Source organism: Lissotriton vulgaris, chromosome 1_1, assembly GCF_964263255.1.
Source record: "Lissotriton vulgaris chromosome 1_1, aLisVul1.2, whole genome shotgun sequence".
Lineage (NCBI taxonomy): Eukaryota > Metazoa > Chordata > Amphibia > Caudata > Salamandridae > Lissotriton > Lissotriton vulgaris.
In genome coordinates, this window is record NC_141685.1 from 1,381,504,862 (window position 1) to 1,381,520,828 (window position 15,967).

General features: G+C 44.9%; 1 protein-coding gene across 2 annotated transcripts in view; it reads left to right on the forward strand.

Moving 5' to 3' along the window:
* Positions 1-15,967, forward strand: part of WASL (WASP like actin nucleation promoting factor) — a 274,169-nt gene that overhangs the window by 203,480 nt on the left and 54,722 nt on the right. For both annotated transcript variants that reach the window (XM_086966799.1, XM_086966791.1), the window contains exon 5: positions 2,376-2,399. In XM_086966799.1, the coding sequence (XP_086822925.1) occupies positions 2,376-2,399 (24 nt within the window). The remainder of the gene's footprint in view (positions 1-2,375; positions 2,400-15,967) is intronic.

The window sequence follows — 15,967 nt, forward strand, 5'->3', positions numbered from 1 at the left end:
GGCGTACTATAGAATTTTCAAGAAAACCTCCAACACAGCAACAGAGGAAGTAAACTTGATAGATATTAAATGTCTCAAAAAATACGTCTTACTAGTGTTTGAAAAAAGAAGCAGTGGAAAGGGTACACAAATGTGAAAAGAGGTTCCCTCCTGTTCATCTCGGGTACACAGAAGCACAGTAAGTTGGATATTTCCACCCAGGCTGCATGTAAACTTAGTACCACTATATATTTCCAACATCTACACATCTATTGCTGGCTGCGAGACTGTCAGCCTTGACCCTGTGCCTCATGGGAACAGTCCAGCCCGAACTTCCAAGCCATGTCTTTCCTAGACCGGAATCAAGCATCCAAGGCCCGGTTTCTGGCTATCAGCCTTCTTCAGCCTGGATAGCTTGACTCCAGTGATGTGGAGAGCCTGGGACTCGCGTCTGAGCATACCCAGCCCACTCGGGGTGACAATTGCAAAAAACACAGTTGCTCAGACGTGAGTCCCAGGCTCTCCACATCACTGGAGTCAAGCTATCCAGGCTGAAGAAGGCTGATAGCCAGAAACCGGGCCTTGGATGCTTGATTCCGGTCTAGGAAAGACATGGCTTGGTAGTTCGGGCTGGACTGTTCCCATGAGGCACAGGGTCAAGGCTTATTTGCATATAGCCATTGTCTGACCTAGGGTGGTGTGGAGTGCAAAAAAACGATGGATTTAGGCCCAGATCTTTGTACTGGGGTGAATGTAAGACATTGTTCTGCATTCTGTCCATCAACTGTTTTTTGAGATGATTAAAAACCAGCCACTGTCCTGGCCAGAAACAGTCACCTGAAAGTGGAGAGTTGCCACAGCAACTTCTCAGTCAAAGGACGAGTGCTCAAACCAGTTTTTTACCAGCTCCATTGCTTTGGGAATCCTCCGACTAAGGGGAAGTCAGCCACATGCTTGCAAACAGTAACAGATCAGGGAAGAAATTTAAAAAAAGAATCCCCCACAGAACCGATAAACAAGCATAGTGTAATAAAACAGTACTTAGTCCCTACTCTGTGGGAGGAAGGAAAGAGAAAAGGAGGGACAAAGAGGCTGGGCTGACCTCTAGCAACCATGGATTGTAAAAGGACACTGAAACCAACAAATAAAAGCATTGGGCGTAGGTGAAACCTACACAGAGGTATATACTAAAGTATATACAAGAGGTCGAAAGCTCAACCTAAAAAATGAAAGCAAGAAAGAAACGGGCAATTAAATGGAAAGATAGAAGCAAGGAAGAAAAAAGATTGAAAGAAGCAAGAAAGCAGAAGATAGAACCAAGAAAGAAAAGGCATAAATAAGTAAATAAATACATAAATAAATATATAAAAGAAGCCAAGAACAAAAAGGAAAGAAAGGACTCGAGGATTGATAGACAGGGTTGCAAAAGTAAAGCACCCTCTAGATCTTATATTCAGAGTTCAGTGAGCTGCTGCTATGGTGTGGAAAAAGCAGGAGTTGGATTAACAAAGGCCACTTCAAAAGGAATTCACAACCGTAGGAGAAGCGAACTGATAAAGCTGGAATGTGTCCTGTACTCTCGTCTGGTAGAAAGCATCCTGCTATTACATGAGGCTCTTCAAACAATAGCACTATTAAAGCAAAAATGAAGTAAAAACAACAAACACTGAAGGCAACTACCTTGTGTGCAGATGTGCCCCTTGAGTAGGGCTAGAGGCAGTCACTCAAAGATACACAGTGGCTGAAGTAGGCAGACCCCATTGTCTCATGCTGTAGCGGGCAGAAGCACAATGTGAATAGCACAAGGATAGACTATTGGATTAAGAAGGGTGGTTGAAATCTCCTTTATTTAAAAATATTATACAAATAATTTTAGTAAAATCAAAGGATTTGGCCCATGCCAGACCTGAAAAATGAAATGCAACAGACCGCGCTCCTTAGCGCCGTCAGAGAATGTTGAGAAATTATGAAGTCCTAACTGGTGACGAATGCATGGGGTTACAAAACGGAATTCATGGGTCATTGTTACACAGCAGCCTTCTAGAAAAATTGTTTGGTATTCTTGCCTATCTGTAGCTGAGAGCAGTGTCATCAGTCAAGAGAAGTTACCTTTTCATTGTTATTGTCACAATCTGGCGACTCTCAGGATGAAGGGCATATGGGGATGCCTCCACCAAATAAGTAAAAGAAAAGCCTATTTTTATATTCAAAGTTAATTAATGTTGCATACGATGTTCCCTTTCCCATAATCTAAATGTTTGGTATTTGCTTTGTACACTTTTCACAAAGCTTCAATTTAAAGCGAAGTGCATTATTTTTAGATTTATTAAAGTGTTAGTTATGTTATTACGTTTTTATAATTAATAATTATAATCATCTCGTATTTCTTTTAACAGAACGCAGGAAAGCACCAGTGAATGGTAAGTTTCGTCTGAAATCTCTCTACTGTATGATACATTAGTCAGAAGCAAAAACAAGGTAAAAGCTTGTGGGAGTAAACCTGTCTCTGTTATTTTCAAACTGTGGGAACGCATAGCTCTTTACAACCACAGATGCCCTTTTGCAAATACAATTCATGATTTGGAAGGTCAGCCTCATTCTCATCATCATTACTCTACTTTCCCAGTGTCCCATTCCCAAAAATCGGCTTCTCTATGTGATGGGATTTTCATTAATGTTCATAAAGGCAAAAGGTACTTTGTATTTTCTGTTTATCTTTTTTAGCACATATGTCAAAATAGCAACATTTCAAATTTTTGCTGTCTTAGCAATATTTGCCCTCTGCTGCAGAAATAAATACTAGACCAAACTTGGTGTGTAACCAGAACTTCACTCGGCTAATGCCTTCGCTCTGTTTGCTGTTAATCATTCACTAGTTTTTGAAAAATTGTCAGTTCAGAAATGTACCTGGTTGGCTTGAAAGGGTATACATTTAGGTATCTGAGCTGTATATTGGCAGACAGTCCATATATCCGGGTTTGCCGACTGTTGGAGAGCCAACATTTAAAAAGTACATCTCCACTCTCCCCATTTAGAGAAATTGGTTCAAGGCATGTGGGCAGCTGAATTCATATCTGTGCATAGATCGCCGCCTAGTGTTGGGTCCAGATGATCGCACATTGTTGTACTGGAAGAGTCTTCGAAGTATCACGAGATAGGTGGCTCCTCCCCTGGACTACAGTGCGCATGGGCATCGACTCCATCCTCAGATTGTTTTTTTCCGCCATTGGGTTCGGATGTATATTGGTTCACTCTAGTCGGAATCGATATAAAACTTTCTTAAGGCCAAAAGGCCTTTAGCTTTTCGTCGGTATAGTCTTGCGTTCGGTGCCCGATTCTTCCAGCTCAGTTCCGAGCCGGATTCCAGAGAGCCGCGTGCTTTCGACGCTGAAGGCCCAGTCGACACCAGAGACCTTATTGATGGACCATCATGGAACGGAGTCCGTTCAAGAGATGTCCTGTGTGCAACTCAAAGTATCCCCACATCGACGTCCACCCGGTGTGCAACAAGTGTCTCTCGCCGGATCATGACGAAGCCAGCTGCATGGCTTGTTCCCGTTTTCGATCTAAGAAGACTCTTCTGCATCGTCGCGCTGCGCGCCAGGAGGCCCAGCAGACTGCACCGGCGCCTGTGAACATATTCGATGCCGGGGATGATGAAGGAGCTGACCGGGAAGTTCGTAGGAACTTGTCGAATCCCGCGTCGGAGGTCGACTACAACTACGACGCGGATGTTGAAATGCTCGACACGGAAGAAGTCGTCGACGAGGTAGGAGATGACGACGGGGCCTTTGGGGCCATGGAAGATAGCTCGAGCGAGGAGCTAACTCAAACTGACATTGGGGCTGAAACGCTACAAAAGGCTCAGGTCGAGGGATCGCCACTAGGCCTTACCCAAGATCTTCCAGTGGGTTCTACGGGCCCGCCTTCGGGCTCGGCTACGGACATTACTAAGGAGCCGCACCCTGCGAAATCTAAACCGAAAGTGAAGACACCGGTCTCGACGCAAGTGAAAGCACTGGTGCCCCCATTGAAACCAAAAGTGCGTATTGCTTTAGTCGGCTCAAAGCCCTCGGACCTGTCGGCGCCGACGAAGCAAAAGGGCGTTATCGACCCGAAGAAACCGCTCAAGGGCGTCGAGACGAAGTCTGGCACTCCGAAGACAAAGGTCAAGGCGGTCGAGAAGAACAAATCGGCGCCGAAGACGGTCGACACCGACAAAGGGCTCAGTGATCCGAAGGTTCTCGAGACTCCGCGTCGACAAGACAAGGCCAAGAGCGGACCGACCCACGAGTCCACGTCCGGTGGTGCCTCGAAGGATTCCGTCGAGTCGACGCAGCCGTCCGCCGCTTTCTCCAAGCAGTGGCGGACTCGCTAAAGCGCATCAAGGAGAAGGCCTCGAGTGTCGGGCCGAAAGATCCTCCACCTTCGAAGCCTGTCGATATACCTCAGAAGGCGTAGACGCCCATTCATTTCACGTTGCCGCCGAAAGTGGCGCCGAAGGCTTTCGGTCCTAGAATGGCCACCAACGTGCCCGAGAAGGTGTCCTCGGTGCCGAAGTCGACGACTGCGGTCCCGGCCTTAAAGCATCGGCAATCTTCGTTGGAAGAACAACAAGAACAATTTATCGATGCCGAAACGGGCAGACTTTCCCTTCGTAAGCGGAAAATTGCCCCGGAACAGCCAATGGAGTCCTATAAAATTCCACTAAAGAAGAAAAAGGATTCCACTTCGACCCCTGTTCTTGTGGAACCGGTTTCTCCACATGGCCATGATGTCTCACCCACCTATTCAGATGTGGACACTGGGGAAGGTGATGAGGATGAATACAGCTATCCTGTCTACACTGAGCCAGATGATACCAATGAACCCTGGGCAGCTGCTGCTGACCCAGGTGATCCTCACTCTACCCCAGACACTCAGATGTATGCTGTGAAAACGTCGCCTACAGAGGATTCAGCTGCGTTTAATGCCCTCATTGAAAGGGCAGCGAAGAATCATGACGTCCAGCTCCATGCTGACCCCATTGAAGTGGACTTTCTTTTTGACACCTTTTCTGTCTCAGAGAGGACTGTTAAGACTCCGCCTATGTTGAAGAGTGTCTTAAAGCATGCTGGGGAGATCTTTAAGGAGCCTACGAGAGCCAGGGTGATAAACCCTAAAATTGAAAAGAAGTATAAACCGGCGCCTGGTGACCCTACTTACATCAAGGGACAGTTGCCGTTGGACTCTCTTGTTGTTTCTAATGCCCGGAAGAGGGCTAATTCACAAACAACGGGTGATGCTCCTCCCCCAGATAAGGAATCTAAGGTGTTTGAGGCATCCAGGAAAAGGGTGGCAGCTCAAGCGGCCAATATCTGGCGCATTTCAAATACACAAGCACTTCTAGCCAGGTATGACAGGGCACATTGCGACACACTAGAGACCCTGTTACAGCACCTGCCAGAGGAATACACAGAGGCAGCTGAGATGCTCATCCAAGAGGGGAAGCTTATATCAAATGCTTCTATTGAATGTGCACTGGACGTGGCAGACACCGCGGCCAGAGCTATTAACGCTAGTGTCATGCTGAGACGACATGCCCGGCTCAGAATCTCAGGATTCAAGCCGGAGATACAGACCACCATTCTCAATCAGACAGTAAACCCTGATCATCTATTTGGCCCAGAGGTGGACACCACCTTGGAGAAAATCAAAAAGGACACTGAAACTGCTAAGTCCATGGGGGCTCTGCAGTCTCAGCAGTTCAGGGGTGGTTCTTTTCGTCGCTCGAGCACTAGAGGTGTTTCCAGAGGGCAGCTCTCCCACACCACACAGTACTATGAAGGCGGAACGCAGACCACATACACCAAACAGAGTCGAGGTGGATATCATGGAAAAAGCGCCAAAGGCAGAGGTTGTGAAAACAACAACTCCAGATCCTCCGCCACTAACAAACAGTGACGCCTTGTCACTGCCCCCCGACCACGCAACACCTGTCGGGGGGAGACTTCAGCAGTTCCTGCCAGTCTGGAAGTCCATCACCACAGACAGCTGGGTCACACAGCTTATACATTACAGTTATTGTCTGGAGTTAACATCCACTCCACCCAACATACCCCCAAGACACCGTCCTATGTCCGCCGAGCATTTGCACTTATTGCAGCAGGAGGTCCTGGTCATGCTGCAAAAAGGGGCAATCGAGCTCGTGCCTGTGAAAGAAAGAGGCACAGGAGTTTACTCACTGTAGTTCTTAATACCAAAAAAGGACGGGTCCCTCAGACCCATAATGGACCTCAGACCCCTCAATCAGTACATCCTGTCGGAGCACTTTCACATACTGACCCTGCAGCAAATCCTACCGTTGCTCAGTCAGGGGGATTTTCTCGCAACTTTAGATCTGAAGGATGCGTATTTTCATATTCCGCTACACCCGTCACACAAAAAATACCTCCGGTTCACCATCCACAACCAACATTACCAGTTCAAGGTTCTGCCTTTCGGGGTCACCACGACACCCAGGGTGTTTACAAAGTGCCTGGCGACGGTGGCGGCACACCTAAGAAGACAAAACTTTCACGTCTACCCTTATCTGGACGACTGGCTCATCCAGGCAAAGTCGGCCCAGCAGTGTGCCGCCCACATGTCCCACACCATTCACCTTCTTCACGATCTGGGATTCTCACTGAATTACCCAAAGTCCCACCTGCAACCCGCCCACATACGGCAGTATCTGGGTGCGACAATAAACACTCTGGCAGCCACAGCACAGCCGAATTCAGTGAGGGTCAGCAGCATTCAATCGCTGATACAAAAATTCAGACCTCAACACTCGCTTCCAGCGCGAGAGTTCATGCAGTTGATAGGCATGATGGCCTCCTGCATCTCCATAGTCCTGCACGCGAGACTACATATGCGTCCGCTTCAGGAGTGCTTAGCACGTCAGTGGACTCAGGCTCACGGACAGTTGAAAGACCTAGTGTTGGTGAGCGGTCGGGCATACAACTCTCTGCATTGGTGGAATCCACAAAACCGTTGTAAGGGACGACCGTTCCAAGAGCCTGTGCCACAGGCCACAGATCATTCTGACGACGGACGCTTCTCTCCAGGGATGGGGAGCTCATGTACTCCACTACACTGTGCAGGGACTATGGACACCACAGTAAAGGAAGATGCACATCAATGTTCTAGAACTGATGGCGATCTTCATGGCAATGAAAGCCTTCAAAGTACATCTGTGCAACAATGTCGTGTTGATCCGGACGGACAACATGACGGCCATGTACTACATTCAGAAACGGGGAGGAACGCACTCTCCACAGTTGTCTCATCTGGCTCAGAGCATGTGGAAGTGGGCCATTCAGAGAAACATCTTCCTCATGGCAGAACACCTCCCAGGCAAGGACAATCAGATGGCGGACCTGCTCAGCAGGTACAGCCACCAAATGCACGAGTGGGAGATACATCCATCAGTACTCCACCCGTACTTCCAAAGGTGGGGTCATCAAGAGATAGACCTGTTCGCCACAAAGGAGAACACAAAATGCCAAAGCTTTGCCGCCAGGGTTCCACACCCACAGTCGCAAGGCAATGAGATATGGATGAACTGGTCAGGCAAATTTGCGTACGCTTTTCCCCCAGCACCTCTAATACCGCTGGTGGCACGCAAGCTGAAGCAGCACTCGATGACTCTCATCCTGGTTGCTCCGACGTGGGCTCGCCAACCATGGTACACCACGTTTCTGGAACTGTCCGTGATACCGCATCAAAGGCTGCGCCTCACACCCAGCTTTTGACGCAGAGCCATGGCGACATTCAGCATCCAGATCCGCAACAGCTCAACCTGGCGATCTGGCTCCTGAGGTCTTGGAGTTTGTCTACCTCAACTTACCTCCAGACTGTATGGACATCATCCGGAAGGCAAGGAAGCCCACCACCAGAGCATGTTATGCGGCGAAGTGGAAGCGGTTTGTCATTTATTGTGCAGACCACAACATTAACCCGCTGGATGCATCTATTCAAAACATCATTTGTTATCTCTTACATCTGTACAAATGTAATCTGGCCTATGCTTCCATTCGTATACATTTGTCCGCAATAGCTGCTTATCTCCAAAACAGACAGCAGCTCTCACTTTTCAGGGTGCCTGCCATTAAAACCTTTCTGGAGGACTCAAACGAGTCATTCCTCTGCGGACGCCACCAGCTCCCGAGTGGAACCTCAATGTGGTCCTCACCAGGCTGATGGGTCCCCCTTTTGAACCACTGCATTCCTGCAAGATTCAGTTCTTGACATGGAAAGTGTCTTTCCTTATAGCGATTACGTCGCTACGACAAGTTAGTGAACTCCAGGCACTAACTATCCAAGAGCCATTTATTCAGATTCATTCCAACAGGGTAGTGCTTCGCACTAACCCTAAATTCCTTCCTAAGGTAGTTTCTCAGTTCCATATCAACCAGACTATAGAACTACCTGTGTTTTTCCAAAATCCAGAGTCACTTGCGGAGAGAATGCTCCACACACTTGACGTCAAACGGGCCCTAATGTACTACATTGATAGGACCAAAGATTTTCGGAAGACTAAACAACTATTTGTTGCCTTTGCGCCACAACACAAAGGTAACCCCATTTCCAAGGCTGGTATAGCCAGGTGGATCGTTAAATGTATTCAGATCTGCTATCAGAAAGCCAAGCGTACTCTCACCATTCCACCGCGGGCCCACTCCACCCGAAAGTTGGGGGCCTCCATGGCTTTCCTTGGAAATATTCCTTTGGAAGACATATGTAGAGCAGCCACATGGTCTACCACACACACATTTACAAAACATTACTGTGTTGATGTGCACTCCAAACAGCAGGCAATTGTAGGGCGGGCTGTTATAAAAACACTTTTCCAAACTGCTGCAGCTGGCACGGGCGGCTGCCGTTAATGGAGGACTGCTGTGTATTCTATGCACAGATATGAATTCAGCAGCCCACATGCCTCGAACCGAATATGCTACTTACCAGTATGCATCTGTTCTTGGCATGTAGGGCTGCTGACATTCATATCGCCCGCCCTCCTCCCCGGCGACTGTAGCGGGTGCAGCAGTCACACATACTTCTGGCATGGTCATCATTCACGTAGTTTCACTCCATCTTGGCCACAATGGCTAAAAACAATCTGAGGATGGAGTCGATGCCCATGCGCACTGTAGTCCAGGGGAGGAGCCACCTATCTTGTGATACTTCGAAGACTCTTCCAGGACAACAATGGGCGATCATCCGGACCCAACACTAGGCGGCGATCTATGCACAGATATGAATGTCAGCAGCCCTACATGCCAAGAACAGATGCATTCTGGTAAGTAGCATATTCGTTCCTCCTGTTGTCTATTTCGGGTCAGCAGTCACAACGTTGGGCCTACATGCCAAAAGGCATTGATTGCAAATTTTCAGTTGCCACTATCATTATAAGACCTTGGGTTTTTTTTTTTAAACAGGTTGGAAGAGCGAAAAAGGGAGTGGGAGAGCATTCCCCTGACTGAGTGGCTCATGTGGCTGGATTTGGGCGGGTGTAGGGGTTTAAATCCCTAAGAGAACCCCATACCTTTAAAAAATAAATTAATTTAAAAACTAAATTTGCCACAGGGTTTGTGATACAGTGGACCGGGTTCCCACACCCGGGCGGGACGCTGAGGTTCATAAAGACCTTTACCCCTCTTTAACTTGCACTCTTGTCAGATCTCTTTAAAAACCTGAGATCCTTCCACTGTGCTAAACGAGCTAACCATGTACAGCGTTTCTTTCAGGTGCATTAAAGGGCTTCCAATATATTCACAAATGAGCACTTTTGTGGCACCCCCTTAAACAGTAATCCCTTGCGAGATTTGCATGAAACTCAAAATATCAATAGTAAGGTAAATTTGCTAAGTGTCTGAAGTTTTATACAGATCCATTATACTGTGTCAAAGTTATTAGCCAGTCCGATTTCTTTTGATCTGTCCGCCTTTAACTTTGTCACTCCCCACCCTCTACATCCTCAGCACACTGTTGGGTGTGCAAGAAGGCTACGCTTCCTGCACTGTGTTTTTAGGCTTTCTTCCAGCCGTGTATATTTCATGCAGTTTCAGTCAACTGCACCAAAATTATTATCACATGAATACATTTTTGCCTGTTCACCTATCCTTTGGCCCTACATTATAGATCGCTTTTTATAATACAAGGGGGACCCAACGGATAGCTAAGTACCATGGGTATAACTACGTTATAAAGAACAACGGTCCTTAGCTTATTTAAGAATCAAAACAATACAGTATAGGAACACAATGGACAACTATACGAGTTACGATTTCCAAACCCAGCCGGGAAAGGAGTTTATTTTCTGGAGACAATGTCCAATCTTTCAATATACACGAAATAGCTTGACACAAGCCTGTGCCGTACAAAAAAGAGAGAAAGGAGGGATAGAATTAGGGTGAAAGGGGTGTCTTTCAGGCAAAGGAAGAAAGCAAGGACAGGGTACTGTAAACAAATCAAAAATTATTAATAACAGTATCGCCTGGAGTGGAGTGTACACAATCTCATTTACCAATATTATAAGTGTAAACCCACTCATAGGTGTCGACGTTTCGATCCCTATTGCTCAACTAGATACATGGGATCATCATCAGGACTTTAATATAAACAAAACATGCCTGAGTAAAATAAGGCCTCAGTAAATCGAGGTGAAAGACCTCAAAAGGGGGGTGGTCCTTCTCTTCAGAATGCAGCGATGGTGCACGTAGATACACGTCAAGGAGGTCTTTATGGGGGTCCAGAAGAAAATTGCTTAATTTAAGGATAAATGGATGAAATTCGAGGTCCGTTTCCAACTGCATATAATGGCAGCTCTGACTCCACTCTGAATGAGATCGGGGAGTAGCTTTATCAATGCAGGCAACGATGGCCGTGCATTGACCGAGCAGCCCCAGGAGAGACGCGTCTTTACTCAGACTTGCGTTTGTAACGCCACACTGTTGGCAATCCTCATGATGATCCCATGTATCTAGTTGAGCAATAGGGATCGAAACGTCGACACCTATGAGTGGGTTTACACTTATAATATTGGTAAATGAGATTGTGTACACTCCACTCCAGGCGATACTGTTATTAATAATTTTTGATTTGTTTACAGTACCCTGTCCTTGCTCTCTTCCTTTGCCTGAAAGACACCCCTTTCACCCTAATTCTATCCCTCCTTTCTCTCTTTTTTGTACGGCACAGGCTTGTGTCAAGCTATTTCGTGTATATTGAAAGATTGGACATTGTCTCCAGAAAATAAACTCCTTTCCCGGCTGGGTTTGGAAATCGTAACTCGTATAGTTGTCCATTGTGTTCCTATACTGTATTGTTTTGATTCTTAAATAAGCTAAGGACCGTTGTTCTTTATAACCTACATTATAGATCTGCACAAAAGCTGACCTACCAACAGAACACTAACCTGCTAAATAGTTGCCAAATTTCATGTGAAATCATCTGAGTGCCACAATTATCACATTAACACTTTTTTTCACTCTCTTGCTTAACTGTCTGCACTAACCCCCAATTGAACAGCATGTAGGGGTTTTTTGCTCCATGAAACCACTGTGTGCCACCTTTTTCCTTGTTTTCGGTCCATTATGGTTGTACTAACACGGTTAGTCCCTATTCTTGTACTTAATAACTGGAGCACAGTTGACTAGGAACGGGACCTTTGCTGGCCCTATGTTAAGTTAGAAAAGTGCCTTAAATTTTATGTTGTGCATGTGATTGTGAGTCAGAGCATGTATATGTACAATCTTGCATCTTTGCGAAAGCACATGTGAGTGAAATTACATAGGAGTCAGTGACAGGTAATGTATTAGACTGTCAACATGTGTGAGAGTGCAAATGACTGAAAATTAGTGTGAGGGAGTGTTAGAGAGTGTGAGTGACATTGATTGTACTTGAGTGGAAATGAGTGAGTTAAGTAAGATTGTGAATGAGTAAGTATGAATGATTGAATGTGAAATTGAATGAATGAGTTGGGGTGAGAGTAAGAATGTGCATGAGTGAGAATGAATGAGTGAATACAAATGAGCGTGAGTTAAATGTGGTATTATGCCTGCAAGTCTGCCATTGGACCTGGCATTCTGAAGATAATTCTTATCTTCTAGAGGCACCCATGCTGCCTCTAGGATAAGAAAGTCATTTCTTAGTGTAATTGGTACCTGTTACACAATACTGGCACTGACATATTGTAGGTAATACTTGGCATATAAGACACACCCATGAGAAAATGCTGGCACTGGCATACTGGAGGCAATTCTGAGCATGACCGACACCTGTAGCAAAATACTTGGGGCAATTTATGGTATAATGAGTACTCAAGATAAAATACTGGCACTACCACACTAGAAGTAATTCTTGAGATCTGGTGCACCCATGGAAAAAACCAAGAGATGTCAAAGAATGATGAGCAACCATGACAAAATACTGGCCCTCAGACATTAGAGATCATTTTTGATGTAAAGGTCACTCGTTATATTGATGGCATTAAGGGCAAAATCATGGCACTGCCATATTGTGTTTCATTTTTGACATAAAGGAGAAACCCATGGCGGACCACCTATGACAAAAAACTGTCTCTTACACAATATAGGTCATTTTTGAAGTATGAGGGGTACCCAAAGCACATTTTGGAAAAACAAAGTATGTCAACTCCTGCATACATTCAGGTTTCATAGGCTAGGAATACAATGAAACAAGTTTAACATTTAATGAGTGCAGTTTCAGAGCCAATGTGATTTTTTAAATATGATTTTTAGCAACTATATGTGATAATTGTACATTAAATTGCTCTATATTATGTAATTTTTTATATTTTCTTGTGTAACAACCCACACCTTAACTCACTGGCTACAGTTCACGGCACGCAATACGCCCCAGCACTTAAAAAAATTAGGTCAGCACCCTAAAATAGGTGGTGTCTGACATAGACATTTGTGTTGTGGTGTTATATTAACCATGCAATTATTTTGGAACTTCACTGATGTCCATTTTCGTGATTTAATCACTGTTAAGGTAATGTGTCATTACTTCCTTGGAAGATGCAGGCTCCAAATTCATATGCTGTAACTTGCTGTGATGTCATTATGGTCAAAGGGTGTGGGATATCACTTCCACTACGACTGACATTTTAGTGAACCAACATCCATGCCCTCACCTAATGAATTTGCAGAAAGTAAAAAATGCAAAGAGTAATCTTCATATGCTAAGCATTTGCCAAGTTTGGTGCAGATTCATCAAACGTTGAAGTAATAAAGAAAACACCATTTTATCTATTGAAATCTCTAAATTGTAACTTTTCGATGCCTGCCTGACTCAGTGGTGATTTCTTAAAAATTACTGAACAGATTACAGCAAACCAAAAAGAGCAAATCCAGTCCTGCGAGCTAATGTCTACTTTCATATCATGATTAGTTAGTGTTATTCCTCTCAGAGTTTTTTGCTATAACGAAGAGCAAACATTCCTACAAGAGCTAAAATGAATAATGTATTTTTTATTTTTACCCATTTTAACTTCTTCCCCCAGCATGGATCTGCACTTAATTGGCATTCCGAACCCAAGTCAGTTTTGCCATTGCCTACATAGGTTTTTGCAGATTTATCGAGAGGTGTGTTAGATATACATGCTGTTGTAGATGTTATATACTATAATTACACTGCAATTTAACTATAGTTACAAAAGACAATTGGGTGCAATGTTTGGGAGACCGTGTGTGTTTGGACTTCCTAAAGAAGTCTGACAATATTGCTGAAAGCTGTGATGGTTCCAGAATAGATATCATGAGGTATGAGGAAGTGGGAATTGAGTTTAAAGGCAGGGCAGCTCAAATAAAGTTATATGTGGCTACTAAAGGTGTCAATGTTTTGTGTTGGAAAGACCAATGGAAGCTGGGATTATTCTCAACCTGAGAAGTAAAGATCCAGTTTTGATAATGTCGGATGGCAAGAAAACGGATAGTGTGATCCAACTGTTCCCTAGAGTTTTCATTGATACATTGGGAAATGTGGTAAGTTTTAGTCACAGAATCAAAGTGAAGGTTAATGTAGTTCCTGTTAAACAGAAGCTTCAAGGTATGTCCATGAATGTTATAGAGGAATTGAAAGTTATGTTGGAAGGTTTGATCAGGCAGAAAATAATTGAAGAAGTAGACTGATAAGAGTGGGTGCTTCCTGTGGTTTTGTCCCACAAGATTGACAAGAGCCTCAGGTTATGTGTGGACTTGAGAGCTCTTAATGCTGATCTGGTGGTGGATTGGATTGCCATCTGCTGCCAAATATCAACAAGGTGGTGTGTATGCGGGAAGAGGTCAATGTGTTTTCCACATTTGACATCCGTTCAACATACTACCAGATTGAGCTAACAGAGGAATCAAGACACTTCAATGCGTTTTCTATCCCTTAAGGTTTATTCCAGTTCATTTGGCCTTGCCTCTGTGGCATCTGTGTTTCAGAGAGCGAACGTTTAATATTTTTAAGGATGATGACAAATTGGTAAAAAGTTGTCAAGATACCATTCAGATTTTTTCATAAAATGAGAAGAAACACATGGAGCATGTGGTGGAAGTGAGCAAATGCTTGGAGTGTCATGGTTTGACACTCAAAGGAGAGAAGTATAGGTTCTTCTGTTATTCTGTTGAGTATCTGGAGCACACTTTGTCAGGTAATGGGGTGGTTCCTAAAAAATCCTTGGTAGATGAGATTATTAACGCACCTGCTCCTGATAATAAGGAAAAACTGTTGTTATTTGCAGGGCTGTGCAATTATTACTGCAATTTCATACAAATGTTTGCATCCAAAATAGAACCTCTTGGAGAGCTGACCAGGAACAAAGCCGAATTTGTATGGACTCTTGGACAACATAATGCTTTCCGGCTGATCAATAAAGAGATTGCAAATGCACCTACACATAAACCATTTTATCTTAGTTTGCATTGTTACTGTTGATGCCAGTGTGTATGGAGTTGGAAGGGTGTTGGGACAAACGAGTGGACAAGATGAGTGGTGTATGGCTTTTGCATCCAGGACACTAAATGAAACGGAGATAAGATATGCAATAATTGAGAAAGAACTGTAGGCATGTGTGTGGGCCGTTGAACACTTCCGTAACTATGTGTGGAAATGCAGGTTCATTCTGAGAACAGACCATAAGGCATTGGCGGGGATTCGATCACCAGGAGGGGGTGTAATGCTACTGCAAGTATAGCTAGACTAGCGTCTAACCTACAAGTATACAATTTTAGTGTGGAGTACGTACCAGGCAAATATAACATTACAACAGATTGTCTGTCCAGACTACCTTGTCTGAATGATGAAAGTATGGACCAACATGAAATGGAGATGATTGCAACAGTTAAGGACTCTGTAAGTGCAGAGATTACGGGGTTGTCGGTGGAGGTGTGAAAAAAAGAAACTGATGAGGATGGAGGGTAGCAGCTGGTCAAGAAATATTTGATGGAAGAATGGCCTAAAGAGAAATATGTCACTCCTGAAGTGCAAGTAAGTAATGGAAGGGGATTTGATTTTTAAAGGAGAAACGCGTCCCTCCAGGGTACCATTCTTGCTCCAAATCCGTCACTGTTGGGACTAAGTAGCCTGTCAGCCAAGATCTAAATCAGGCCCTTAATCTCTTTCATAGCAGATTCTGACTCTTTCTGGGGCAACGCAAGTCTTTGGGTCCCTTGGCGACACAGCAGTAAACCCACGAGTTCCGCAAACCCATGCTGCGTCTCTCCAGCATGCTGACAGATTCCTCTGGCATGCCGCTGGGCCCCAAGGAACTGCAAGGATTTCCAAGTGAAACTCTGTTGACTGTTTCTCCCTTGGCAACAGCTGGAACCTCTGAGCCTGTTAAGAGCCCCAACTGATAACAGTTTGGTGCCACAATCCACACAAGGCCATTGAGCGAGACCATACGAAGGAGCACAATCAACAGTGCTCTCTGACTCAGAGCTGATGACACGTC